Source organism: Rhea pennata, chromosome 21 (genome assembly GCF_028389875.1).
Source record: "Rhea pennata isolate bPtePen1 chromosome 21, bPtePen1.pri, whole genome shotgun sequence".
In the NCBI taxonomy this organism is placed as follows: Eukaryota; Metazoa; Chordata; class Aves; order Rheiformes; family Rheidae; genus Rhea; species Rhea pennata.
In genome coordinates this window covers 3,468,244-3,495,796 of record NC_084683.1, presented here as the reverse complement: position 1 = coordinate 3,495,796, position 27,553 = coordinate 3,468,244, and the positions used below count along the sequence as shown (strand labels likewise).

Genomic DNA, 27,553 nt, shown 5'->3' with positions numbered 1-27,553 from the left:
ATGGCTGTGTCTCCCGGAGGGATCCCTGCTGAGCTGCAAGGTAAGCGTTATCCACCTCAATGCTTCTTGGCTGCCACATGGAACTTGCTGATCTGGGTCCTGCTCTGTTGCTCTCGTGTGTACTGGGGCTGTTGGGGCTGCTCATGGGTTTATTATCAACCCCAGCTCAAGGGGATCTGAGCAGAGCCTCAGACATGGGGCTGCAACACCTGTTCACTTGATGGTGCTGCTTAGACCAAAAGCATCCCCTAATAACAGGCTGGGTCATCAGGAATGTGGTTTGCCGAGACTTCCACTGACCAGCAGGGTTTTCAGGTGCAGGATGGTGCCACGCACACCTGCAGGCTTGGGATCCCCACACCAGCCAGAGGATCTCCAGCTGTTCCGTGGGACAGCCTGACTGGCACCATGCTTGGCAGGGAGGCATGGCCTACAGCCTTGCCGGGGCTCTCAGGCATCAGAAGGGATGTGTGAAATACTGTGACTAGCCACTACCAGGCCTTCAGGGGAAGTTCCCAGACTTCCAAGATCTGACTGAAAAAACAAATGACCACAGGAGGTCAAGGGGCTCTAGCTTCACCGCCACCATTGTTGCTTGTAGTGTGATGGGAAGGCATGGATTGCTAACCAGTCCCCACTGCCAGCAGGGGAGCTAACAGGGCTACCTGCAGCTTCAGTGAGGGCCAGAGGGAGCAGTGTCGTTGTGAAAACTTAGTCCGCTTTGCAAGGAACAGGCAGTTGCAGTTCTAGTCACAACAGCCTGTTCTGAGCAAAAGGTCTGAATCATGAGAAGGAGAGAAGCAGCTAGGCAGAGAGGTGAAACAAAGCTCAAGATGAGAGACAGTAAACAGGAGTGGGGTTTAGGCTTGCCTATAACAACCATAGGAGCAATAGGATTGCAAATGTGGGAAGGCCAGCACACATGACCGCTGGTGCACATCATGGCCAAGAAAATTTCCAAAATAATGGAAAGGCAGAATACCTCCCTGAATGCACCATGGAGAGGGCAGGACTCAGCTGAGGCACTGAGGAGCTTGTGGCGGAAGGGTACCTGTAGAGCTCCCCACTGGCCCTATGACTAAGAGCAGGAAGAAAGGAAGAGAAACAGGGACCCAGGTGGAGCACAGTACCAGATTCCGATGAACAAGGCTATTCCAAAGCACGTGCAGTGTAATCCTAGCGTGGGTAGGCAAACACACATTATGTTGAAGTCAAAGGCCAGACATCCTAATAAAACCCTGAGTGAGCCCTGGGAGAAGTCCTGAAGGAGCCCACACAAGAAAGCCAAGCAGTATATCTGTGGAGGACAAACTGGTGGCACCCAAGCACTGTGCTTGCTCCCAACTGTAGCCAAGGCTCCACATGCCAACGAGCAGGTGGATGTGTCTATCACCTGAGCACCAGACAAGATACAAACCAGGTTTGTGAGGAAGTGCACAGCTTTCCTGAAAAGCCGTTAGGCACCGACAACTCAGTCTGATGCAGCATCCAGCACTGCTGCAAAGTCATGGAGAGCAAATGGTGCCATCAGTGTCTACCTTCAGAAGTGGCTAGAGAAGAACTAATTCCTGGAGGTGCATGGGATGTGGGGCTAAATCAGTTCATGTTTGTGAGGGAGAGTGTAATACCAAAACCAACTGCTTCCTTTCTGCAAGGCCACAAAGTAAAGAGCCTCTCCGCCAAAAGGGGTGAATGGCCAGATTGAAGAAAAGGACCTGTGCCTGGTGACAGGAGTTTTCAAATGGCCTCGCATAAGGGGTTGCCACTATGAACACAGGATGAAACTGGGGGGAGGGTGTCAGGGCATGTAGCTAGTACTATATGGAAGTGACTGGCACATCATGAGGACAAATCCATTCTTGGCTCAGACATGGTAAGGACCACATCTCTGTGTCCTGCTCGAAGTAGCCTGGAAGAGTGCTTTGTGCCTTCAGTCTGTGACAACTTGATGGCAGATCCATGCTGCCTGGGGATGCCCACCCTTGCCAAGGAGGAGGTTTGTGATGTTGTGGTGCTAAAACCACCACTGTGGTTTAGGGGAGCTGGAGCCATGCACGGACCTTCTCCTCAGAGGGATATGCACATCCAGATCCCATCCCTCTCCCCTTAACCTGAGCCCTCATTCTTGGTGTGGGACTGGGGAGCTCAGGCTGTGTTTGGGGTCACAGGGACCATCTTGGGCATGCTGTGCCAGGCACCCTCCTGGGCACCAGATCACAGGTAAAGGACTAAGCACGTCTCCTAGCTTCAGCCAGATCAGTTACACTTGACATTGGTCTTTTCAGAGGGCATCACCGCCTGCCTGGGGATGAAGACGATCCTCCTGGTCAAGAGTGTCCAGCTGCAGGTGAAACCCAAGTATGATGACTACATCTTGGTACGTTCAGGGTCCAGTACTCCACCCCTTGGCTGTTAGCCTAAGCTTGATTGGGGTCCCGAACCCACAGCGCACACAGGGAGCAGCATCTACCTCGCTGGGCTGTGCAATAGGGCGGTAACCAGACACACAGTAGGGACTGAAGGGGGTGGTTAAACCCAACCGACTGGGCAAATGGTGTCATCAGAGGTATGGAAGACATTTATGTCTGTCTGGATCTTCCCTGCCTGTGCAGGACTTGCAGGGCCAGGCACACATCTGCCCCTCCTCCCAGCACCTTGTAGGGCAAAAACAGGATGGACCCTACTGCAGGTTACAGAGTGCATTGTGTGAATTAGCCAGTAAGTTTTCTCAGCTTATGCTCTCCCCGGTTTCCCCAGGCAGCAACTTAAGTGCTTCAGTGGGCTGTTGGGCTTCAGGGCTTCAGAAAGGCTGTTGCCTGGGGCGGAGGTTGGGGGGGGGGGGGCGCTAGTCTGAACAGGATGCCAGGTCCTGTGTTACCCCACTGTCACCCTACTTTCTCCTGCCTAGGTGCTGACCCCCTGGCGAGCCTATGTGCTACTGGTGACACTACCAGTGAGGGTAAGTGTTGGGGTCCCTCTACTCCATGGTAGACCCGTGCTGCTCCCAGGAGGACCCCACTCACTGCCTTGGGATGCCAGCCCCAGTGCGGGACCAGGTGTCCTGCATGGTGACCACAGGTACCCTGGGTCAGGAGGTCTGGAAAGCCCCAGGGAGCAGTATTAGTCTGTGGGGCTTGCCCCCAGCATGCAGCAGCATCAGGGGCTGCATTATGGCACATGAGGTAGGGTGGGTCAGATAGAAAATGGGAGAAGGAGCTCAGATCAGGACACTGGCAGCCAGGCTGAGATTTTGGGGCTGGAGGGCTCTGGCCAAGTGCAGGAAGAAGCTGTGGTCGGGCACTGCCCTGGGTCATGGGAAAGAGCTTGGAGTCCAGGGTGCTGATGCATCTCTGTCAGCACTGAGGCTGATCCAGCCCTTCTCTCCCACTAGGTGCACAGCAGTTTCAGCTTTTTGGAGGTGCAAGAGATCACAGTGCGAGAGCCCAGCCTGGTGAGTGGCACTCACTGGGAAAGCCTCCCTGGGCAATTCCCACATGGGGCATGTTGGCACCCGGATTGCCAGGGCACATTTTGCTCATCTCCCCCCCTTTGGAAACCCTGGCCTGGAGCCTGCTGCAGGGTCTGCGGGAAGTCGTTGCCCACTGTTTTACATTTGGGGTCACCACTGCAGAGCTTTGGGAGCTTCCCACCATATTTATCCCTTGGCCACCTCGAAAGAAATCCTCTTACAGCTTCGCCCATGTTAGCACCCTCTAGCCAGAGGTAAGGGGAGGCGCTCAGGGGTGCTAAGAGGGGAATACAGGTGTCTGCACCCACTCTCCTCCAGCAGACCTGGCCATGCATGCTGCAAAATCACTACTGAGAGCTGTAGGCAGCTCGTGCCTTCCTTGGCATTTGGGTGACACCTCCCACTCAGCAGGGACAAGGTGATAAATTGCAACTGGCTTACACAGGCAAAGCCAAATTTAGAAGGAAGGTGTTTTAAGCCCTGTTAATCCTCTTAACAACAAGGCATGCATGCATGGTAGATGGAGCAGGCGCAAACCATGAAGGAGAAGAATGGACTGTCCCAAACTGGACATGTCAGCTGAAACCAAGGCTGCAGTTCCTGTTAACCTCTTTCGCTCATTAAAGCACCATCAGCAGTGATAGCCCTGACTTGCAAACAGGGCTTCTGCTGCTTGACATTAGAGAGACAATCCTCTCAGGAGCAGGATGCGTATTTGAGCTGTGCTTTGCTTAGAGATCTTTAACAGGAGCACAGAGTTAAAGAGGAGATAGGCAGAGAGAGCAGAAGAGGAAGCCATGAGCCTTCAGACAGCATAGCATCAGGAGGCTGGAAATGCCTGGTGTCAGCTGACAGCTTCCACACAGACTGGGAAGTACAGGTGGGAAAGTTAGGGGAAGAGCTAGAGCCTCACGTATCCTGGGAGGGGGTGTCAGGAGGAGAGGCACATTCTGCTGAGGTATGCTCCAAGGATGCGAGCAGAGACAAGTGATTCGGGGACAGGACGGCATCACCTGGGCACTTACAAGGAAGTGGAAGAACAGCTAACTTCAGATCATTGGCTTGTCTCTGAGACCATTCGATTGGGACCACAGACCTGAGGCTGTATGACAGTTCCAGTGGTTACTCACCCGCCAGTCTGAGCACCTGGCTGGGGAAGGCAGAGACTGGCCCTGCTGTCAAACATAGAGCCCTGCTCTGAAAAGAAGCTCCATCTTTATGCTGCCCAAGCAGATAATTGTCTTCTCCCTCCTACATTTCAGTGCGTAATTAAATTGGAGAATGTGTTGCTGTGGGATTTTTGTAGGAGACAAAAGCTAAAAAAGCATCAAAACCAGATGAGACAATTTCAGGGGGGAAATCTCCATCAGGGGCTGTTTAACACATCAACCTGGCTGTGCCTTAGCTGGGAATGGGCAGATGCAGCAAGCCAGCTGCTTCTATGCAACATTGCTGTCCACCACTTACACTAGAGATGGGACCCTGGGCAGACAGTTGGGTACACAGACCCAGGCATTTCTGCTCTGCTGGCCCTGCCATCTCAATTTTGCAGGGGCTCGCTGTAGCAGTGCAGGCAAAGAGGGTTTTTTTTTTCTCTGCCGGGATAGCGAGAGGCAGAGCTGATCTGGAGGCAGTTCTGAGGGTGGAGGGAGGTTTTGTTGAGGATGAGCAAGTTCAGGCACTGAAATCAATGCCAAATGGGGTCTGTCTTGGTCATTTCAATCCCTAAAGCTCTTGGTAAGAAAAGGGCAGACCACTAGCAAAGCTACTGTGTCTTTGAAAGCTAATCACTTGGACCAAGGGAAGGATAAGGGGGTGTTAATGCCTTGGTCTGGCACATGACAGTATGTTTACTCCATTTCATCCTAAATTCCTGTTGTTCTCAGCCTTACCTCCACTTACAGTGCTCTGGCTAGAATTATAACTACAGAGATTGGATGCTTGCATTAAGAGTGTAGCCCTTGCAGTGCCTGGCCAATTGCTGTCAGCGTCATGTCTGCAGGTTTGGGATGCCTCACATTGCCAGTTTTCTCAGATGTTTCCCATCCTTTGGCCTCTGCAGGTTGTCATAGAAACAGATATGTCTTCTTATGTCATCCGGCTTATGTCATTTGATGATTTGGAGTAAGTTGTCATCCATGTCACCATGTCACTTAAGAAGGTCTTCCCAGATTTGTCCCCTGGGTAAGGGTTCCCTAGTCCTCAGGGACTAACATGTAGGAACTGGAGGGACCATGTCACCTTGGAGAAAACATTCTTTGCTCAGACAGAGCCAAAAAGCAGCTTGAATGTCCAACAGGGCCTTTTAATAGGAGGAAACCTTGCTAATGGAAGCCAAATGTTCCTCGTTCCCTGATCACATCGGGAAGAATATTTTTGGTCACTCTCTGGGCCTGGCAAATGGGTTATAGTTAGGCATATATTGCGGTGGGGATGATTTTCTCCCAGCCTGCTCCCTGGTCCGTCCCCCAGAGCACTGCTCAAGAACTCGCCCCCCAACCTGTACGAGAGGGTACGGAGGATCACAGACTCCCTGGAGGAAATGTTGCAGAGCAACCAAGGGCCCTGTGGTAAGTGCTATTCTCCCTGTACACATACCAGACAGGGGCAGGAGGGTTGGAATACCTCAGAGATCAACCCAGTATCCACACAGTCATTGTCAGTGGCTATTTGTGGCTCCCCCACGTCTGGTGGCAAGGCAGCTCCTGCACTGGCTTATGTCTGTAGGAGCCCTGCCAGCAGGCTGCACTCTCCACCAGCGTACCCCATCTCACAGAGTAGGAACGAGGTGCAGGGTGTGTGAGTGAGGAGCCGATCTGGCAGGCTGGGGAGATTGCAGCTTCCCAGAAAGGAGCAGGATAGCTGTATGGTGAGGATGCACAGTCACGGATGCGTCTACCCATGAGGGTGTGCAACTAGAGTGGGTTTTATCTACCTAATGTGATACTGCTGCAGCACCAAGCCTGGGTTCTAGCTATTTGGAGTAGGAACTTTAAAAGCTCCAAGGGTTTTAGTGGGAGAAGAGTTAGACTAACATAAACTGGGAAGCAAGATGGTTGCTAAAAAACCGACTACATGAACATAACCCTGTCATACCTCTGCTGCCACCATAGCAACGCAATTTGCCTGACATTTCTGAGGGGCAAGGGGGGTTGTTACAGCATGGAAATTGGATCCTAGGTCAATCTCTAGGATTGTGGAGTTGTGGCACAGGTTTGGAGCTGAGATGTCTGTGGGCACATTGGAAAAGCGGACTGTGCCCCAGCACGACAAACTAGGAAGAGCACAAGGAATCATAATGAGGAGGCCACAGTGATGTGCAGGGGAGGGCTTCTGCCTGATGTTGGAGCTGTGATGTTTGCAGATGCAGGATGTTGGGGCCAGGCATACAGGAGACATGTGGGAAAAGCAGCATATAGTCCAGATGCCACGTCCAGGCAGGCTGATGTGGCCCAGGTATGGTTCCCAGAGCAGGCCAAGCTCCACCTCTGCCATCCCAGTGCCTAGTTTTACAGTCCATGGTCATAACCACTGTGTTTATAAGGAAACAAAACCTCTTAGTAAAAGGATGCTGAGAGAGAACAGGCAATAAGGACCTAGGATTTCCTACATGGATCAGGTGAAGGGAGCAGAGTTATTGCCTCAGCTCCCTGAGTTGTGCATTCCCTTTCAGGATGGCAGTAGACTGAGCAGGACTCAGCAGCCCCTTTGAGGAGGGCAGGGAGGGCCTCTGCCTCCCACTTTTTGTTTTCTGCCTACCCTAAATGTCTCCTCAGTGTTCCTTTGGGGAGGTCTGCTCACAGTGCCCTAAATACTGCCTTCTCTTTGCAGGTGGGTTTTCAGAGACTTATGCTGCTTTATGTGATTACAATGGCTTTACCTTTCGTGAGGAGATCCAGTGGGTAAGCTGACCCACGCTGCAGAAAGGAGACAATCATAGCAGGTTGTTCAGAGGGCATGGCAGAGGGATGCTTGCTGGTGCCTCCACCCCACTCTGCAGCCACACAGCCATTCCAGGCAGCAGAGGCATCCTGAGAGCTGGGAGTATCTTGGGCACCAGCTACCTCCCAGGGCTGGGAGTATGCCAAGGTCAAGGAACATCCCAGAGGGCTGGGAGCATCCCAGGGATGGAAATCACAGTTTTACGCTGCTTGAGTGCTCCCTTCTCTTTTGATGTGGTGGAACGAAATGTAGAGAGGGATGAGTTACCTTGGATTAGGAAGCTTCCCAGGCTGATGTATAAGAAAAGCCCTTGGAAACCCATAGTCTTGATGGGTATCTCCAAAGAGAAGAGCTGGTGACAGCATAACTGGCCATGTTGGGACACAGCCACAGCAGCACAGGCTGTCCCCCTCCTCCTGTGGGGCACCAGGTGACTGTAATTCACATCTTTCCAGGCCCTCATCCCCACCATAGAAGGGGTTCATTGGCTTCTTCTGGCTAATCCTTGTGAAAGCGGTCAGGAAGCCACTACAACATAGGGTTGCACCCGTATGGGACACGTGCTCTTGCTGCCTCTGTCCCTAGGAAGGTTTCAGGCTCTGGATTTAGGCATGAGGCTCCCAGCATCTGTTTAGGCTCTTGAGAACCATGGGAAATGGGTTCTGGGTAAGGGTCCCCGAAGAATCAGCCTCTGGGCAAAATACAGCTCCTTCCGTTGACAGCACAGCTTGCCAGGCATGCTAGCAGATGTCGAAGCCCTTCCCCAGACCTGGCACTGAGCCCTGTCTGAGTATCTGTCTGTCTGGCAGGATGTGGACAACATCTACCATAGCCAAGACTGCAGGGAGTTCAACCTACTGGATTTCAGCCACTTGGAGAGCCGATGAGTCATTCAGCCCCACCAGGTGCATCCTGGAGCACACCATTTCTCAAGCACCTTAGCCATGCTGCCCTGTATCCACCAGCACTTGTCTCCTTCCTTGCTGTCCATGGCAGGAGCTTTTCTATTCTCTTGTTGGAGGTTTTATCTCTTCATGTGTTCCAAGGATGGTAGGTTTATGTCCCGCTGGCTGTGGGCAGATGTTTCCCCAGAGAAATCTCCAAATTAGAAGGAGAATTCCCTCTGAGAGCCACCTCTGTCCCTCCGGGTGGCTGTCTCAAGAGGCCAGAGAGACTTCCCTATCTGTTTTTAACATCTACATAACCCTAAGAACCAGCTAAGGAGGTGAAAACTGAAGACTGTGTCGGTCTTTCAAGCTCGTGTCTGTCAGGTGTTTCCTTATGCAAAGCAACCAGCTCTGCTAAAAGAGCTGCAAAAATTTGCAATTCTCTGTCTCCCCTCCAGATTGCAGCCCTGCTAGTACCCCAGGTTGCTGTTACAGAGTTTTGGCCTTGTAATGAGGCTATGATTTCAGGTTGTGCCCTGAGCCTTACGTTCAGGTTGCCCTAGCAGCTCTTCCCATCAGCAGGGGCCTCCAATCCCTCTATACTTATGTATTTAGACATATTTAGATAGATATAGACCTATCCAGAGATGTGACCTTAGAAAGAAGGAGTGAAGGATTATCTGTCGGAGAAGGTAGTTGGCCAGGCTCTCCTCTACCAACTGGGAAATAGTAAGAAGGTTTGGGCTTTTCATTTGGGGGAAAAGAGGATCTGTGTTTGGTCCACCTGAATGGGGACATTTTTTGGATATTTCTTTGGACCAGAAAGTCAGAAAGAAACTTTCTGTTCAGTCAAGCATAACATGCACTGTTCCTTAAATGAAGATGAATTTTAAACAAAAATGGACATTCTGATGGGGACATCCAAATTTTTGATTGATTTTCTTTTCACGGGAACAATCTGGTAAAACTGAGCTCTGTTTGTGAGGTGCTTTAAACTCACAGGCCTTCTCCAAAAATGCCTTAGCCTGACTGCTCAGTCCTGCTCTGGTGAACACTGTGTTTGTGCACTTTGGGCCCATTTGTGGAGGTATACCCTGGGGCAGCTGTGGCTGGATATACCAAAGCTGTTGTGGCTGCGCACCAGGAGGCAGTTGTGCTTGCATGCTCCAGGGTGACTGTTTTTGCACCCAGTTGTGGCTGTGCCTGTGCACCCCAGGGTGGTTGTGGCAGTGCACCAGGAAGCAGTTGTGTGCATGTGCCCTGGGGAGATTGTGTTTGTGCATGCTTGTGTGGTTGTGGCTGTGCACCCTGTGGCAGTTGTACTTGTGCTCCATGGAGGGGTGCATATGAGTGGGGCCCAACTGGCTGCTTTGTCAGGCAGCCACCCTCAATCTGACCCCTGACTGCCTTGTCCTTGTCACCCTGCAGAGACGTGGCACTGCGTGTTGCTGCCTTGTCCTTCAATCTGTGGTTCACAAAGCTCTACTGCAAGGACTTCAGACTGGTGAGTGCCCATCATGTGGCACAGGTCCTGGTGGAGCTGTGTCTCCTGGAGATGGATGGGCTCTCAGAAAGGCTTTCTTTATCTGCAGAACCTGGAGATTTCAGAGCAACTCCTGTATATGCTCAGCAAATCAGTGACACTGGAGGAGTTGGTGCTGGAAAACAGGGGGCTAAAATCGTAAGGAAATACACTGCTTTTCTGAGGGTATTCTGTACTATTGATGTATCCCGGACAGCACTAGATAATTTCTTCTGGTCAGCACAGGGAGCTTCCTCTATCTTTACTCCAGCTATTTGGCTGATTATGTCCTCAAAGTGTTAAAACAGGAACAGTTTTGGTCAGACTTGAATCCATAGGTAAAGCATTTGAGCCATGTCAACCCGCATCTAACAGGACAAACTCCTGCCTTGTAAATTGGAGGCTGGAGGAGGGGGAATGCTTGTCCCTCACAGGTGCTGAAGCACTGATTTGTGCTGGAGGCAGGGCTTGCACCTTCATTAAAGTGGCTGAGGGATCTAAGGATGTCAGAGGGATTCCCAGTTTAGGACTGGTGGGGCTCCTTAATAAGGTCACTGAAATATTAAAGTATACACAGGCCCTGCAGCCTGCCCTGCATGGGTAGAAGACAGCAGAGCTGGACTGCCAGTGTTGTCAGGAGGATGCAGAGCCCTGGCATGGTGCTGAGCAGGATCTTAGCAGCCCTGCCCAGCTCACATTGCATGCATAGTGCAGCGTAGGCCAGCTCACTCCCATGCCAGAGCTGGATGTCCCTGCAACTGGGGTGCTGATGCCACATAGCTTGGACAGGGTGAGAGCCCACTGAACAGCATCCTTCCCACAGCCTGGAGGCCAGCAGACCTGGCTGCAGCCTTGGTGAGGCTTTGCTTTTGGATGGAGCCTGTCATCCTCGTAGGAGCCAGTGCTGCATCCCCACATGGCTACAAAGTGGGCAGCCATGCCTCTCAATGGTGCCTGTACCTTTGTCAGACACATAGCCCTTCTTTCTGCAGTGACTTCGCTTAGAGGATGGCCCAGGCACTCAGCAGACATCCTGACTCTGTGCTGCACACTGTCAATCTTGCTGGCAACCAGCTGGAAGACAGAGGTACCCCACACCCCACAGTAGCAGATGTGTTTAAGCTCATGCAAACTGCTATTTTTCTCCTGTCCTGGGCCTTCCCTTCATCTCTTTCCCCAACTCTGTATCCCATTGGCAGCTGGGCAAAGCAGCTCCCTGCCTGGACGTGCCTATGGGGAAAGCAACAGGAAGGGGCTGGCTCCATTCTCAACCCCTAATTCCCTGTGTAGCCTGATGACGAGCACGTGGAGCAACCCATGGCCTCCTTCTGCACTTGCAAGGCAGCCCAAGCCACTCATCACTGTTTCTGTGCCTGCAGCAAGCAGCTCAGAGAGCTGTCCTTGTTGGCCTGCACTGTGGGGACAATACTTAAGGGTGGCGGAGGCACCCAGACCTCCATTTGCGCTGTCACGGCTGCTCAGGGCTTTCTACTCTTCCATCAGGGATAATTGCCTTCAGCCGGCACTTTGAGAAGAGGCCCAAGGGCCTGCAGAGCCTCAACTTGGCCAGGACATCACTCACTGCTAAAGGTACAGCCCTGAGACAATATTCCCTCCGCCCCCTTCAGGTCTCGGTGAGGAGGCCAGTCAGACTGACTCTGTCCACAGCATTTATGGCTCAGCGGGGCCAGGCTGACATCAAAGAATCTCCCAGAGGGGATGGCATGGGTGGGCTGGGGCCATGTGCCCTTGATGAGGCATCTCGGAGAATGGCACACTCTGCCCAGAAGCAGCTTCACCACTGGCTGCAAATAAAATGTCTCCAAAATGATGTTGCAAAGCCTGGCTGGGCATAGCATACTTGGGTGCACGGGATGAGGAGAAGGAACAGTCCCCCAGGGATGCCATGCACAGGATATGTCCAAGAACACAATGTCCTGCTGCCCTGGACATAGGAAATTGCCCCTTCTTCTGCTCCATGGCTCTCCACAGTGCAGGGATGCACTCTGTCCAAGATCCGTGGGCATCTGTTTCTTTGGCCTACCCTCAAGCAGGAACGAACACATTATGCCAGGCCCTAGCAGCTAACGAAGCCATCCGCTCTTCCCTCCAGCACTTGGACCTCTCCAGGAACCCCAGCATCCTGGCCATGGATGACACTAGTGTGAGTGCTATGGGCTGAGAAGGGTCAATGCTCTGACATTGTAGGATGGACTGTCTCCTGCACACATGGGGGGCACCTCTTCCTCTGGTGGCCTTGCTGCTTTTAGGAGAGAATTGAGAGAGCTTGCCTTGGTTCATTCAGAAGCTGATCTCTGCGTGTGGCCCAGGCACTCAGAAGTGGCTGTTGCTGGAGGGTCTGAAACCAAGGTGCTTGGCATCCCCGGGTGCATTTGCGCAGAGGTGCTTGGCTCTCTGGAAAGCCATGGCTGTGACATCTTCCTGCCTATCTGACAGCAGCTGTGGGACTCTGCTGTGGAGACACCTCCCCGTCCTCACGTGAGGATCGGAGATGGCATCTTGAGCAAGGAGACACCCCAGGCACCGAATGGCCCATGCATGCAGTGTGGGTCACTGTGTGATTCATCACCATCTTCAGTTCTGCTCCCTAGTTAGAAGGAAGGAAGTTGGCCAGATTGGCTGGGATTCTTGCGGAATGGGGAGTCAGAGGGTACCCAAGGTGGATACCAGGGGTGCTGGATGAGCTACTGAATCCTCTCTCCTGACAGAGTTTGCAGAACCTCCTCTGCCAGTGCGACTCACTCTCTCACCTCAGCCTGTCTGGCACTGACTGCTCTTTAGACATCGTGAGTACGCAAGCAGGGGGACCCCAGATAGTTATCAGTGCCCAGCTCCAGAAGCTGTGCCACACCCCAACAGGTGTCCCCAGCCCCATTACTTGCATCCTATGTGGCATGGGGCTGCATAGGCCCAGGGCCAGGAAACTTGTTGGGTCAGAGGGGTATGATGGCAGCCAGCTCAGCAATACATTGTCCTGCATCCCGTGGGCTGGGAGACACCAGCTTCAGCAGGAGGAAGAAGAGAGCTGGGAGCAATGGTGGTAGCTGGCAGCCCAAGCATGGGCAGACCTCCTACCTTAGGGTCTCCCACACTGTCTCTTCTCATCTGGCATGCATGAGGTGCCATGGCGCTAGCTGGATCTTTGACCTATCTCAACTTACTCCCTCCTGCAGCTCTTTGGAGCACTGACCCATGGATGCTGCACCAGCCTTGCCCATCTGGATCTTTCCAAAAATGTGTACTCACACAAGTAAGCCCAGCACATGAAAGGGAGGGAATCTGTGCCATGGCTCATCATGGCCCAGTGACTGCCTGGCACCTCCTGAGGCAGTGGGCAGCCAGTGCCAGCTATAGGCATGCACAGAAGATGATGCTATTTTGTGCTTTTCCTTTCAGGAGGGTGAAAGATGTCTCTCCTGCCATCAAGCAATTTTTCAGCAAGGCCTGTGCCCTCAGGCATGTTTCACTGGCAGGTACAAAGTTGCCTCCAGATGTTGTAAGGTAAGATGGGAGCAGCATGCTGGCAAGACATCCAGCCACTCAGAGTCCAGCTCCAGGGCCTGAGCCACCCCTGTTACCCCTGTAGAGGCTCAGCAGGGTGATGGAGAGGCTCTGGGTCTGCCAATGGAAGCAGATTATGGGTGAGCCTTGTCCAGTGGGACATGGCTTAGGACTTTGAAGTTAGAGGGGACAGATGAGGATGCTGGATAAGAGTGGCAAAATACAGAGCTCTGCATGCTGGGAAACAACCCTTTCCCTATCCTTCTTGTCCCACTCGGCAGCCCACAGAGGGTGCCCTATGACAGGTGTCTGGCACCCACACTGCTCTAGCCAATGGCTTTGGTGGCTTTTCCAGGGCTTTGCTGCAAGGACTGGCGTACAACAGTTGCATCAGTGACCTTCACCTGGATCTCAGCAGCTGTGAGGTGAGGGGGCAGCCTGTGTAGAGTGAGCAGCCGTGAGTTGTATGAGCCCAGCAGCGCTAGAGGCACAGTCTCCAGTCAGGGTATCATATTGTATACCTAGGGGTGTGCATCCCTGAGGGGAAGAGGCCATGGCAGAGGAGGCAGGTGCTCATTCCCATATGGGAAGATCCATCCCCAACTACCATGGGGCTGAGGTGACCTTCCTGACAGCAGGCTTATATTTGCAGGGCTTGGCACCTTCCCATATACTGACATGTTTCTGTTTATTTCAAGCTGAGGTCAGCGGGGGCCCAAGTCATCCAGGATCTCATCTCTGATGCCAATTCCATCAGTGACCTGGATTTGTCTGATAACGGTAGGTCATTTTTCCTTATCTGGGAGTGCAATCTCCTCCACCTGTGGGCACAATTGCCTCAGGGTGTTTGGCAGAGGCTGAGTTAGACCCAGCATCTCCTAAGCTTGTAGAAGTATCCTGGGGAGATGGAGCAGCTTTGGAGAGTTGAGCAGGGTCACATCAGGCTGTCAGAGATACTCTTTGCACTCTTGAGCCATAGCTGACCTGTTGCCCTTGCCTGCCTATGACTGCACACCTATACTAGGCTCAAAGTATACCCACTTTCTGGTGCCCACACGGTGTCCAGAGCTTTGTCTCAGCAGAAGGCTGTGAAATCCCCCACCTTGAACTACGGCTGCGCCTTCTATGCTTGTCTACCTTTTGACCATGCTGCTTAACACAAAATTAGACTGTGCTTAGTCTTTCACTAGCAGCAGCCACAACAGTACAGGCTATGCAAGCATCTAAGCTAAAGGTTTAGTGGACAAAGTACAAAAGGACAACCAAGTCATACCAGTGTTCCACAAGGATGTGAGTACCCAAACACCTGGAGTGGATTCCTCCGAGGCAAATTATCACTTCTCTGAGATTTTTGTCTTTCTACCCTAAAAACAAAACCTACACGCCTTCCCCAAGACAGGAAAAGACTTGTTTGTGCTCTTCTTCCCCACAATGATCTCCTTCCTGCTATCCAGCAGTCTCCTAATGCACCAGACCTTTTCCATCATTGCATCCAATTCTGGCCAGCAACAGTGGCCCTCACCTCTCATGTCCATGACATTCTTCCCTGTACAGGTCTGCCTTCTTGTAATTTCAACCACGCAACATCAGACTCATGTTAAAAATATATGAGTGCTCATTTTCCATGTACCCATTGCAGTTTAATTCCTGCACTTCATCAGGATCAGTTAGTTAAATGGCAAAATTATTGGGGAAATGTGTAACAAGAATTCAGTTCTGGGCTTCAAAAGTGGTGACTAGTTTAGCTGGACACTTGGTGGAGCCAAGGCAGTATTGGGCCTGTGTGGCATTGGCTCCTTCTGTGCTTGCTGCTGAGCCTACAGAGAGTCAAGTGCAGTTTCTCCAATATTTCTTGAAACACTCTGGAGAGATCAAGCCTGCCTCGACTTACCAGCTAACTTTGTCACATGACACAGGGCATCTCACCAAATGTGGACATACACAAGTCCATGGGTCCTAACGGGATGCACCCATGAGTGCTGAGGGAGCTGGCTGATGTCATTGCAAGGCCACTCTCAATCATCTTTGAAAGGTCATGGTGATCAGGAGAGGTATCTGAGGACTGGAAGAAAACAAATGCCACTCCAGTCTTCAAAAAGGGCAAGAAGGAGGGAACTTCTGGCCAGTCAGCTTTGCCTCAATCTCTGGAAAGGTGCTGCGGCAGCTAATCCTGAATACTACTTCCAAGCATTGTAAAGGATAAGAAGGTGATCACGAGTAGTCAGCATGGATTCACAAAGGGGGAAATCATGCTTAAGCAACCTGAAAGCCTTCTAGGGTGGAATGACTGCCTCGCAGATGAAGGGAGAGCAGTGGATGTTGTCTCCTTTGACTTCAGTAAAACTTTTGACACTGTCTCCCATAATGTCCTCATATGTATCTCATCCAGGAAAGCAGACTTTGGGCTCTTCAGAGACCTACTTGGAGGAATCTCATGTATTAAGGCCTTAGAAGGAAAGGGGGGTCCAGGGGAGCTGGCTAGTATTCAAACATCACTTCCTCCAAGCTCAAGAGCGGTGCATCCGTATGAGTAAGAAGTGCAGCAAACGGGGCAGGAGACCTGCAGGGATGAGCAAGGAGCTCTTGGCCAAATTCAGACAGAAGGAGAAAGTACACAGAATGTGGAAGAGGGGACAGGCTACTTGGGAGAATTTTAGGAATGCAGTCAGCGTATGTAGAGATGCGGTGAGGAACGCTAAGGCCCATTTGGAATTGAGCCTGGCAGGGGATGTTAATGACAACAGGAAGGGCTTCTTCAAATACATCAGTAACGAGAGGAGGACTAGGGAAAATGTGGGCCCACTGCTGAATGGGGTGGAGGCCCTGGTGATGAAGGATACAGAGAAGGCAGTTACTGAATGCCTTCTTTCCTTCAGTCTTCACTGCTAAGAGCAGCCCTCAAGAATCCTGGATCCTGGACGTAAGGGAGAAAGTCTGGAGAAAGGAAGACTTTTCTTTGGTTGAGGAGGATAGGATTAGAGATCTTCTGGGCAAGCTTGACATCCACAAATCCATGGGCCCTGATGGGATGCACCCAGGAGTACTAAGGGAGCTAGCGGACATTGTTGCCAGGCCTCTCTCCATCATCTTTGAAAAGTCATGGAGAACCGGAGAGGTGCCTGAGGACTGGAAGAAAGCCATTGTCACTCCAGTCTTCAAGAAGGGCAAGATGGAGGACCCAGGCAACTACAAGCCAGTCAGACTCACCTCCATCCCTGGGAAGGTGATGGAACAGCTCATTCTGGATGTCATCTGTAAGCATATGGAGGAAAAGAAGGTGATCAGGAGTAGTCAGCATGGATTCACCAAAGGGAAATCCTGCTTCACCAACCTGATAGCCTTCTCTGATGGAATGACTGCCTGGGTAAATGAGGGGAGAGTAGTGGACGTTGCATACCTTGACTTGAGCAAGGCTTTTGACACTGTCTCCCATAACATCCTCCTAGGCAAGCTCAGGAAGTGTGGGTTAGATGACTGGACAGTGAGGTGGGTTGAGAACTGGCTGAATGGCAGAGCTCAGAGGGTTGTGCTTAGTGACACAGAGTCTAGTTGGAGGCCTGTGGCTAGTGGCGTCCCCCAGGGCTCAGTACTGGGTCCCATCCTGTTCAACTTGTTCATCAATGACCTGGATGAAGGGACACAGTGCCTCCTCAGCAAGTTTGCTGATGATACCAAGCTGGGAGGAGTGGCTGATACACCTGAGGGCTGTGCTGCCCTTCAGAGAGACCTGGACAGGCTGGAGAGTTGGGCAGGGAGGAACCTCCTGAGGTTCAACAGGGGCAAGTGCAGAGTCCTGCACCTAGGGAGAAATAACCCTAGGCACCAGTATGAGCTGGGAGCTGACCTACTGGAAAGCAGCTCTGCAGAGAAGGACCTGAGAGTGCAGGTAGATGACAAGCTGACTATGAGCCAGCAATGTGTCCTTGTGGCCAAGAAGGCCAAAGGCCAACCTCATTGGTTGCTCATCCAGCCTGCGCTTCATCAGCTTACATAAAATCACAGGATCAGTAAGGTAGGAAGAGACCTCTAGAGATCATCTGGTCCAACCTCCCTGCTCAAGCAGGGTCACCTAGAGCCAATGGTTCTGTGATTCTGTGGGAGATCTGACTGGGTTATTTGCACCACAGTTTCTTTGACTGGCACAGGGAATGACAGGAGATGATGACCATGCAAAAGCTGCAGCTTTTGAGAGCCCCGTGGCAGGGCATGTACTCTGAGCCTTCAGCTCCCCAGGTAGCTTTCCTTTAAGTGGAGCAGGTAACCAGGACCCGGGCTCTTTTCCAGCAGCAGCCAGGGCTTATGTGTGCCCCAGTATCACTAACAGAAGGGCAATCCTCCTCCATCTGTGCTGGGGAATGGGATGGATCCGATCAAGACTCAGCTGAAGGATAGCATCTTCATCACAGGATGCGGGATAACTTATTTGGCTACTGACTTCTCTTTCCTCAGGCTCTGTATAATTCTCATTTCACATCTTTCTTGCCACAAACTTCTACAGTTCACTTAATTCAAAGTAATCTAACATTGCAAGCTCGAGTTTTGAAATTAACCAAGATGTTTAAAAGCTTTGTCTGAGCTGAAACTCTTTCAGTCCCTGACAGGATCCCTGCCCCGTCTAACCTCAGCCTGCCACAGCCTCTGAAGCCACAGGGTTGCGAGAGAGCAATCCTACTTATTGCAAGCATCAGTTCTACAGCCTTTTTAATTCCACCTGCAAGTCCTTGTAATATCTTAAACTGGCCTCACAAAGATCTCACAGTATATCATGCAGTGCCTCTATAGCTGGATCACTCTAGGAAAGCTGACGTGTTCTACAGTCATTCAGAAACTTGTGCAAAATCAGCTCATGGCTTCCCTGACTCACAAATGCTCCAAAAACTTGCTGCCTTCCAAAAATCTCTAGCCAACCTTTTCCAAAATGTAGTTTTATTTTGTTTTTCCCCAAATAGAAACTCTGTGCTGGAGGGATAGTGAGTGCCTAAGAGCTGCATGCAGTCCAGTAGTCCTCCAGCTAATATCTCAGCACCACAGACTTTGCAGTGGTCACTTAATAACAGCAATTGTTTGCTCCATTGTGCTCCAGTTAAAAATTAAAAAAAGAAGAGGGAAAGACAGATGCCCCTAAAACATTGGTCACAGCCAATGCAGTACCCGTTTTGCAAAGATCAAGGACTCTTAAAGCATATTGGCATGCCACTGATTTCTCTGCTGTGTTGGATGGGGGTTGCATGGAGGATGACGATGCCAGGGAGGGCCCTTCCCTGGCCACAGCTCCATCACTCTGTGTGTGCAAAGGCAGTCAAGGACAAATCTGTGGTAGTGGGCTGGAGAAAACTCCTCTTGGAGTTATGTTGTCTTGGGCTTTGCCTGGTAGGTCTTGGGTGCCCCTTGCCCTGGGACGGTGGAGTAATGGGGTGAGAGGTCCCTGCCCAGATACATGTGCAGCAGCCGGGCCATAAGCCACACTCTAGCCACTTGGGAACCTGCTGACCTCCTCTGTAGGCGTTGGGGTTCACCAGTCCCTTGGAGTCCTGCTGACCTCCTTCCCAGTTTCTGGGGATCACCAGAGTGGCAGTATGGGGATACTCTGTGTTTTGCTGTCGATAGGATATAACCTTTGCTTGCTGAATTTTCCTGGGAAAGCTGTAATCATGAGAATGGGGGTACAGGCCCTAACTACAGGAAGGATGTCTGGGTGCATTCTGGGACAGGGCTGAGGGGGGAGGGCAGCAGAAAGCAATTCCTCTGTAGCCCCATAAGTGCCATAAGTGCTCCCTGCAGCTCAGCACAGCCTTGCCACCCTAGTTCCAAATCGCAAGACTCTCACAGGGGATATTTATTTGCTGGGTGAGACTCCTCTCAGCCCCTGGTTTTACCTGCCCTCTCAGGGGCAGATGAATAGGTCTTTGCCCTCCGTGGGAGAGCCATGAAGAGGATGAAGACATTCAGGGTCTGCCTGGGATTCCCCTCTGCCAGCCTGCAGGGGCAGTATGGCAGGTCTGTGGGTTGCCCTTTGTAGGCCACACAATCACCTTGGTCCAGCTTTTGTGGTCTGGACTGCTCAGAGCATCCTACTGGGTGTCTCATGGCTGCACTCATCTCTCATAGGTTTTGACTCTGATATGGTGATGCTGGTGCTGTCCATTGGCAGAAGCAAGTCCATTAGCCATGTCTCTTTGGGGAATAACTTTAACATCAAATCTAAGTAAGTGCAACCTGTGGCATTGTCTTCAGGCCAGTGGCTGCTCTAGCACCATGCACCTGCCTCACTTCTCTCTCTCTCTCCATCTGAGCCTTGGGCCAATCGGGAATGCAAGGAATTGCCTCGTCTTCCTTCAAAGGCCTGCTTGCTCTACTATACCAGGGACTCATGGGGGGACTGTCACCTGCTCCTGACCCAGTCTGTGCTGGAGGGCAGGCGTCACAGACACAGGTCACAGCCTCTTGAAACATAGGTAGGAGTCAGGAAGGAGGCTGACAGATGTGTGGTGGTTTTGGGCAAAGGCAGAAGGATTGAGCTTTCCCAGCTGTTCTTGCTGTTCTGGGGGAAGTGATGCTGGGATGCATGTGTAACTATCTGCCTCTCCTGCAGAGATGGGCTGGTGGATGTCCTGCACCGTGTTGTCCAGATTACCCAAGAGGATGACTGTGTAGGTACCTCCTGCTGCACCAGGGGCCCTTACTTGCCCCAGCCATCCTGCCTGTGCCCTGCCTCTCATCAACCGCCATGACCCTAGGGCTCTGTGCAGACTCCGCTCCAGGGATGCTGTCCAATTTGGCATGACAGACACATCTCTCCCTCCTCTTCCCCCTTTCAGACTTTCCAGTCCCTGTCAGTGGCTGAGTCACGCCTCAAGCTGGGAACCAATGTCCTGCTCAGTGCCCTGGGCTGTAACACCAGTCTCATTGCTCTGGACATCAGCAGCAATGCCATGGGAGACACCGGTGCCAAGATGCTAGCCAAAGCCCTGCAAATCAACACAAAGCTCAGGTAGCATGGGAAGTGCATCCTTCTCACATTGTGGCAGGTGGTCTTGAAACAATAGTCCTCATGATACTGATATTACTGAAAGAGGCTTATTGCAGCTCCTTGGCACCACAGATGCAACCCTGCCAGTCCCAGCAAGCAGCTGAATGCTGTGACCATATCTCTCTTGGCAGTCAGCTGCTGGTGCTGACACAGGACATGTGAAAGGAAGGAGAGTAGTTAAATCTCTTCCTCTGCATGGCAGCTCCACACCAGCACTTGCCAGCTCTTTTCCAGGCTCCCATGAAGTTCAGAGTGCTGGAGCTGGAGCCTTGTGCTCATTATTCATCCATGCTTTGTTATCAGTGCCCTAGGCAAGAGATGGCAGAGAGCAGTTTCTTGTCCCTAAAATGTCACTTTTTTACCAAATTATTCCTGAAAAGGAAAGGTAAAAGTTTCTGGTGGAGAGAGGGAGCTGGGAAAGGTCTGTCAGCTGCAGACATTCCTCTGTGGGACTTCTGCCCCTGCCAGCAGAGTGATGCCTGTCTGAGTAAGGCTGCCCTGCTGTGCATCCCCTCCAGACATCCAGCTGCTTTGCAGCCATCTGCAGGAGAAAAGTTTAGCTTTTGAATCATGAGGTTAAGATTTTTAACCCCATTTCCCTGCCTCCTGGTTTGTGGGGTCAGCTTGGCTGAGGCTTCCTGGCACCTAGCAGGACAGGCATAGCTTGTCATGGCCCCGCCTGTTCCTGGCAGCCAGACACCTGCCCTCTATGCCAGCTATCAGTTCCTAGCTGGAGAGTAGGTTGGTGTCCCATTTGGTGAGCTGACATAGGCTACTGTTTTGGTCTGGAGAGGACTCACTCTTGTACTCTTTGCAGGACCGTGGTTTGGGACAGGAACAACACAACTGGCCACGGACTCCTGGAGGTGGCTCAAGCCTTGGAGAGGTAGAGAGGGGGTTGTTTGGTTGACCTGCCCTGCTACCACCATGCACAAGAGACTCTAGCACCAGGACATCACCATTCCCAAGCCCTCTTCCCACTAAATGCAGAAAGGGTATCTCACTCAGAGCCAGTGGGTTGGAAACAGTGCTTAGGGGAGTTTCCATACAGTGTAGTCACTACACGGCCCTGGCCTTGCAGCTAGCAAAGCAACCCACAACGCACCTGTTGACATCATCTTCATTAGTCATCTCTGTTGCTTCAGAGCCCCAAGGCTGGCTGTGGCCCACATTTCCCCCTTCCAGCACCATGGATCACTTAAGAGGAAGAGGGACAAGTTTTACAGCCATGGAGAAAAGTCTTGCTCCTAAGCTGTGGTACCCACCAGAGCTGAGAGCCTACATCAGGAGTGCTGAGGATCTCTATCCAAACCAAGCACAGAGTTTTGTCACTCTGAACCATACCAAAGTCAGCGTACGGTCAGCACAGTGTGATCTGCTCAGGCATAGGTTGTTTTTTGTGGGGATCTGGCACTCTGCTTCCTCCTGCCCACAAAAGATGGAAGATAAATGTTCATTTACTGAGACCACTGTGGGGTCTCATACATGGCCATGCAGATGCACAGGGAGGCAAAACACTATAGGGGCTCCAGTGGTTTGAGTCGAGAGGGTCTCAGTCTGAGTGGCCAGAGAGTACAGACAGGCAGCCACTGTGACCCTGGGGAGTTTACTCATCTGCTCGAGCTTAGCCATCCCCACAAGCCCTGTCATCATGAAAATGCTTTCCCCACACAGGTGTTTCATGGTGGAGATAAAACCGTGAGGCTGATGTGCCAGGGTCTCTGCCACTGCAAGGCAGGAGATGCCATGTAGATGCTTGCTTGCAGCAAAGGGGCTGGTAGTGCCACTGTCCTGATGTTCACCTGTGCCATTGCCTCACAGGAACTACACCCTCAAGTCTATGCCCCTGCCAATGAATGATGTGGTGCAGGTGTATCGGAGCAACCCTGAGAAAACAGAGGAGGCAGTGCACAAGGTGGGGCTGGGGGCTGGGGGAGATGGGCTGGGGTGCCAAAGATGCCTCCTCACGGGGTTATTTACATGCTGCAGATCCAGCCCTGCCTGACAAGGAACCAAATGCGACACATGCTGCTCACACAAACCTTCTGGCTGCAGCAGGGCATCCTGACCACCTCTTCTGAACAGGCAAGTACATGAAACCACCATGTTTGGCTGTACAGCCAGCTGTTCTGCTCCAGCATGAGTAATCTTGGCTTTTGCCACTTACTGCCAAGTCTCCTGGTAGCACCTGGAGGCTATACCATGGTGAAGATGCTCTGCAGGGACCTGGCGCTGTTCTCCAAATGTTAGGGACAAATGGTTGTGCATGGTGAGTACGTATTCCTGCAACAGGGTGAGAAAGAGGTTACTCATCAGCTTCCTGGGTTAGGGAAGGCCTCTAGAGAGATTTAACTAAAGAAGAGAGTGCTGATGCTGCAGAGATACTGGAAGGGATAGGAAAAGATAAGCAATGTGAGAGCAGATTGTCTGGGCACAACGAGAGGAGAGCTAATGGACTCTGGGGGCAGTGCGCAGGGAATGACCGAGAGGGAGAAGAATGAAGAGAGGCTGGGGGGGGCAACTTCAGTCCAGTGTGGCTGGTAGATCCCTGGGTGTCCCCAGCTAATGCAAGGAGAGCTTTGCTACAAGGCAGCTGTGGACCAGGACTGAGCCTACCATACATGGCCAAGCAGAGGAAAGATAATTTGCTATAGGCTCATCCACACTTTCTCTCCACCCCTTGCAGATTTTGCCTCTGTTGTATGAAGCAGGAAGCACCCCATACCAGAACGGCAAGCTGCAGCATAAGATGGAATGTCTCACAGAGGAAGTGTCACAGGCCTGTGGCCAGGAAATCCAGGTGGGTGCCTGCTAGGAGCCACTGCAGCAAGCAGGGAGCCACCAGTGGCATGGGAGGCTTGTCAGCCTCAGCCCAAGATGTGACAAAGCCCCAGAGGCAGGGACTGTCCTGCCAAAGGGATGACAGCTGCTCTGAGCCTGACACACAGTGTGCTCCAGCAGAGCACCTACTGTGCACCTTCCATCACTCAGGTCCCCTCTGTACACAACATCTCCTGAGACAAATAGGAAAACATCTGAATTCTGATAGAAAAGATGCATAAAATTCCTTTTTCCCACCCCTAAATTCTGGATTTGCTGCAGGCGATCATGCAAGCCATATTGTACACAGTGCACAACCTGTGCCCGGCCATGGTACAGAAGAGGGGAGTCAGGGACCAGCTGGTCAATGCCATGTCAGAGCGCATCTATCTCCAGGACCCCCTCAACCTCGGTTCTGTCCTGGACCGGATGGTCACTGATGTCTTCAACAAGCTGAAGTGAGTGACACGACTTTTTCCCTTTTTGCTCAGCTGCACATTTTATGGGCTGCTGCACAGTTGTCTCTCTCCCATGGGGCAGCTCAAGATTGGAGTCACCCCATGTGGCTGTGCTGCCAGGGAGAGTGGCCTTTAAGGCCAGATGCATGGAACAGGGAAGGGGACGTCCTGGTCTGTGGAGGTGCCAGCCCATCCAGCCCAAAGGGTTTCCAGGTCCTTTCTTGCACTGGCATCCACAACCTCCTCCTGGCACAGCAGAGAGGTCTGCACGTGCATATGCATGGGAGAGGATACGCCTGTATGCGACGCATATGTACATATGCATGCATGGTGTATAATTTTGCCTGCCTGTGTGGCCTCCCAGGAGGTGGTAGGTAAGGGAGATGTACCTACTGCTGCCCACCTGCTGCTCAGGCCTGGTCCCAGATGATGGCCATGCTTGCTTGCAGGTGCAACCTGTGGCCTGTGAGAACAGTGAGGACAGGAGCATCACCCGTGTGGATGAGGGCCTTGAGGACTTCTTCACCAAGAAGCTCATCACAGAGGACCTGCTGTAAGTGAAAGTGGGTGCCCACAGTCCTCTCAGTAGTGCTGGCCCAGCAGCCAGCACCCCCAGCATGCTCCTGTCCCCTGGTGCACCATGCTTCTGCAGACTACCACCACCTGCAATCCACACTGCCATGCAAACATTGCTGGCTCAAGGTCAGGGCCAAGTGCTAAAGGGATACTTGGGAAAACAACACCACAGCACTTCTTACCCTAGGCACCTGGTAGGGCAGAGCTCTGCCTGGCCTCAGAGAGCATTTTCAAGGGCAAACTGGCAGGAGGACATTGTGAAGGCACTTGTTGGGTGAGATGCAGGCAGGGCTGGCTTCCCACAAGCTTTGGGGGGAGAACAGTTGTATAAGAGTTGTGGGGGTCTGTCCCACAACAAGGAGGGAATGATCCACCAGGGTCTAGATGAACCATGCTGTGAGAGCTTCCCCAGGTCTACCCAGGGCTGGCTGAGCCCAGCATCCGGGGCTGGCATTGGGTCCTTGGGTCAAACACAACCCCTTGGCAGCCCTGACCTAACATTTCCCAATGCCTCATCTCTCCCCAGCCCCACAGCACAGGGGACCTGCCCTGGATCAGCGCTTCTGGCATCTTCAAGCTCTCGCACCCTCAAGAAGAAAATTGGGACCTTTTTTGCATTCAAGAAGCCCAAGTTCAGCCGGGGCTCAAGGTGTGAGAAGGAGCCTGAGGGCAGTGTCACAGCCCCCAAAAGCAGACGGTCGGTGCTCAGTGACATTTTACGGCCCCCCAGCAAGGCAGGAGAGCCACTGAGCAAGTCTGAGGAGGGGAGCCTTGCTGCCGAGCCCCAGACAGAGCCTGAGCACAGCCAGACTCCTGACTCTGCCTGCAGGATCAGGCCCAAGTATTCACGGGAGGGCAAGTCTCAGTCACTTATATTGCTGTCCGGGGAGGATGAGGACACACTTGGGGTCAGGCACGACAAGGTAAGCACTGCCATGGCAGTTCTCAGCAAGCCACCGAGGATGCTGATGGTACTGGGGCTGTATGCCATCAGGGACTGTGGGACAGAACCAGGGCACAGGGCTGCAGCCCACCCATGACTGAGAGGGAGAGGAGAGCAGGCTGGACACCACAGGGATGTGGGGATCCGTGAGCAATGACTGGGGACAGGCCCTACTGGGTTGTGTCCTTGCCTCAGTAACCATAGGGTACAACTAGGGTTGGGGGACCATGCACTCAGCAGGCCATCAGGTTAGTGCTGCTGGTCCTGTGAGGAGTGCTGCCTCTCTCACCACACATCCTGGCATGGCTGTGTCTTTCCTGCAGAAGAGGCACCTGGAGAAGAATGACAGGGAGCTTCCCAATTCCTTCGAGCAACGTGTGCACATCAAACTCCACCGCATGGGTGTCACAAAGGGCCTGGCCACCGAGGGCAAGAAGCAGCAGGTGGGATCGGCTCTTCTTTAGGGACACATCCTGCACCCAGGGAGGTGGAGATGGTGGCCCATGGGACAAGGTGACTCAGGCCCCAGTCTCATTCCCCTGCCCAGGCCAGACCTGACAGCATACAGGTCTGTCATCACTGCCCGTAGCCTCTGTCCCCTAACCCTCTGCAAGGGAAGCAGTGCATGGATCATGGAAGGTGTCTAGCCATCTGTACGTTCTTCACCAGCATGCATCCATGCCACGCATGCTCCTCCCCTCAAGCTCTGGCAGCACACTGCTGGTCACAGGCCCATCAGCCCTGGTGCTGCAATCCCACCGCTACCTCACCAGATTTCTTTCTCTTGCAGAGCAAAGACAGCGAGATCAAGAAAGCTGGTTCAGATAGTGAGGTGCTGTGTCCTGCCCCCCATCTGCCCTGACCCTCACCGAGGGTGGCACAACTGGGCATCCTTAGGACCCCATGGGCTCCTGGATGCATGTTTCACAGCAAGGCCAGCCCCCACATCCCATGGCACACAGCTAGCAGGAACTGGGCCAAGCATCACCAGTTTCACTCAGGGCTGCTTTACCCTGTGCTTTAATCACCTCACTGGGTGCTAATGGCATGGGGGTGACCCACTCAGCACACTGTTGCTGACCAATGACCTGTGCTTGCAGGGGACATTGTGGACAGCTCAGCAGACTCACCACCACCCTCCCTGAAGGCGCGCACACACTCCATGTCCACAGGTAGGTCAGCTGTGGGCACAGGTGGACGTGCACAAGTTGCCAGGGGCAGAGGATTGGCCAGTGGGGGGAGTTAAGTCTTTCCCACTGTTAGCATCCAGCAGCGCTCTATGGGGCCAGCACACTGGAGTCAACATGTACCACTGCTCCAGCCGGTGGGCACAGACACCCTGCTCAGGGTACTGATCTGGCCGTAGTAGAAGGAAATCCAGCCATTCTCCCTTTGTTGCATACATGGACAGAGACATCAGCCCAAGCTGCTGTCCTGCTGCTGGCCCTGGGGACCAAAGCCCACCTATGTCCTGTGTCCCTTGGGTAGGTGCAGGCTGACAGCCAGCACTTTAGAGTTGCCCAGCCCTCCTCAGAGCCAGACTCTGGGGGAAAACCCTACACGTGGGATAACCATGGCTCTGCCCTGCCTTTCCCACAGACACATCCTTACGGAGCAGCCCGGCCAACATGATGGAGGCCAGCATAGGTTCTGCTGCTTCCAGGCCAGCCTGGAAAGTTCTGGAGAAGCAGCTGAACACAGAGCTGAAGGGGAAGAGCTCAGACCTGCCCTGGCACTCCCTCCCCATCCCCAAACAGAGCAGGCAGCTGGAGCCAGCAGGCCAAGAGGGATGGAGCAGCAGCCTGTCATGGCTTGGGAGGAGCACACCAACAGCGCTGCTGCAGAGGGTCAGCCACTATGGGGAGTCGGGCACCAGCACCACTCCACTGAGCCTGCCAGCACCTCCTGATGCTGAAGGTATGGGCATACAAGCCACAGAAAGGACCGTAAAGAGGGGCTAGCCCATTCACAGCAGAGGCAGCCAGTGCTGTGGGAATTTGGGGATAGAGGCCAGCTGAAAATTGAGCTTTGAGCCATCCTCCTCTAGGGAGGAAATGGATTCAAAACCTAAAAACGCTGGTTCCCTTCTCTGCCTGGCCCTGATGTGCCCCATAGGCTCTCCCAGGACACCCTGACAGGGCTGCTGGGGAGGAATCACAGGACATGCCTGCGGCAGGGACTGTCTCCCCAGCCAGCAGTTCCCCCTGTTTTTTCCAGACAATCACTTGGCTCTGGGGCTGGTTGTGCCGAGCGGGACCAACCGCAGAGCTGTCTCCATCCACAAGGACCAGCTCAGGGAATCAGAGAGCCTGATGGAGCTGGAGCATAAGTCAAGGCCAGAGCAGGAGCCCCAGGTGCTGGGGAACAGAAGCACCCAGCCCTGA

The 27,553-nt window shown here is 52.7% G+C and overlaps 1 protein-coding gene across 1 annotated transcript; it reads left to right on the top strand.

The window, feature by feature from the left end:
• LOC134149725 (capping protein, Arp2/3 and myosin-I linker protein 2-like) lies at positions 1-27,553 on the top strand. The gene is given in 34 exon segments (XM_062592933.1): positions 1-40; positions 2,286-2,377; positions 2,909-2,959; positions 3,392-3,451; positions 5,532-5,653; positions 5,942-6,039; positions 7,301-7,371; positions 8,221-8,306; positions 9,727-9,802; positions 9,891-9,979; positions 10,813-10,907; positions 11,324-11,410; positions 11,875-11,984; positions 12,550-12,627; positions 13,015-13,091; positions 13,238-13,342; positions 13,698-13,767; positions 14,041-14,122; positions 19,451-19,547; positions 19,935-19,992; positions 20,161-20,333; positions 21,190-21,258; positions 22,194-22,287; positions 22,362-22,457; positions 23,059-23,172; positions 23,475-23,650; positions 23,733-23,787; positions 24,100-24,203; positions 24,753-25,149; positions 25,493-25,612; positions 25,960-25,996; positions 26,270-26,341; positions 26,769-27,086; positions 27,387-27,553. Coding segments are annotated over 34 exon segments (3,636 nt in total).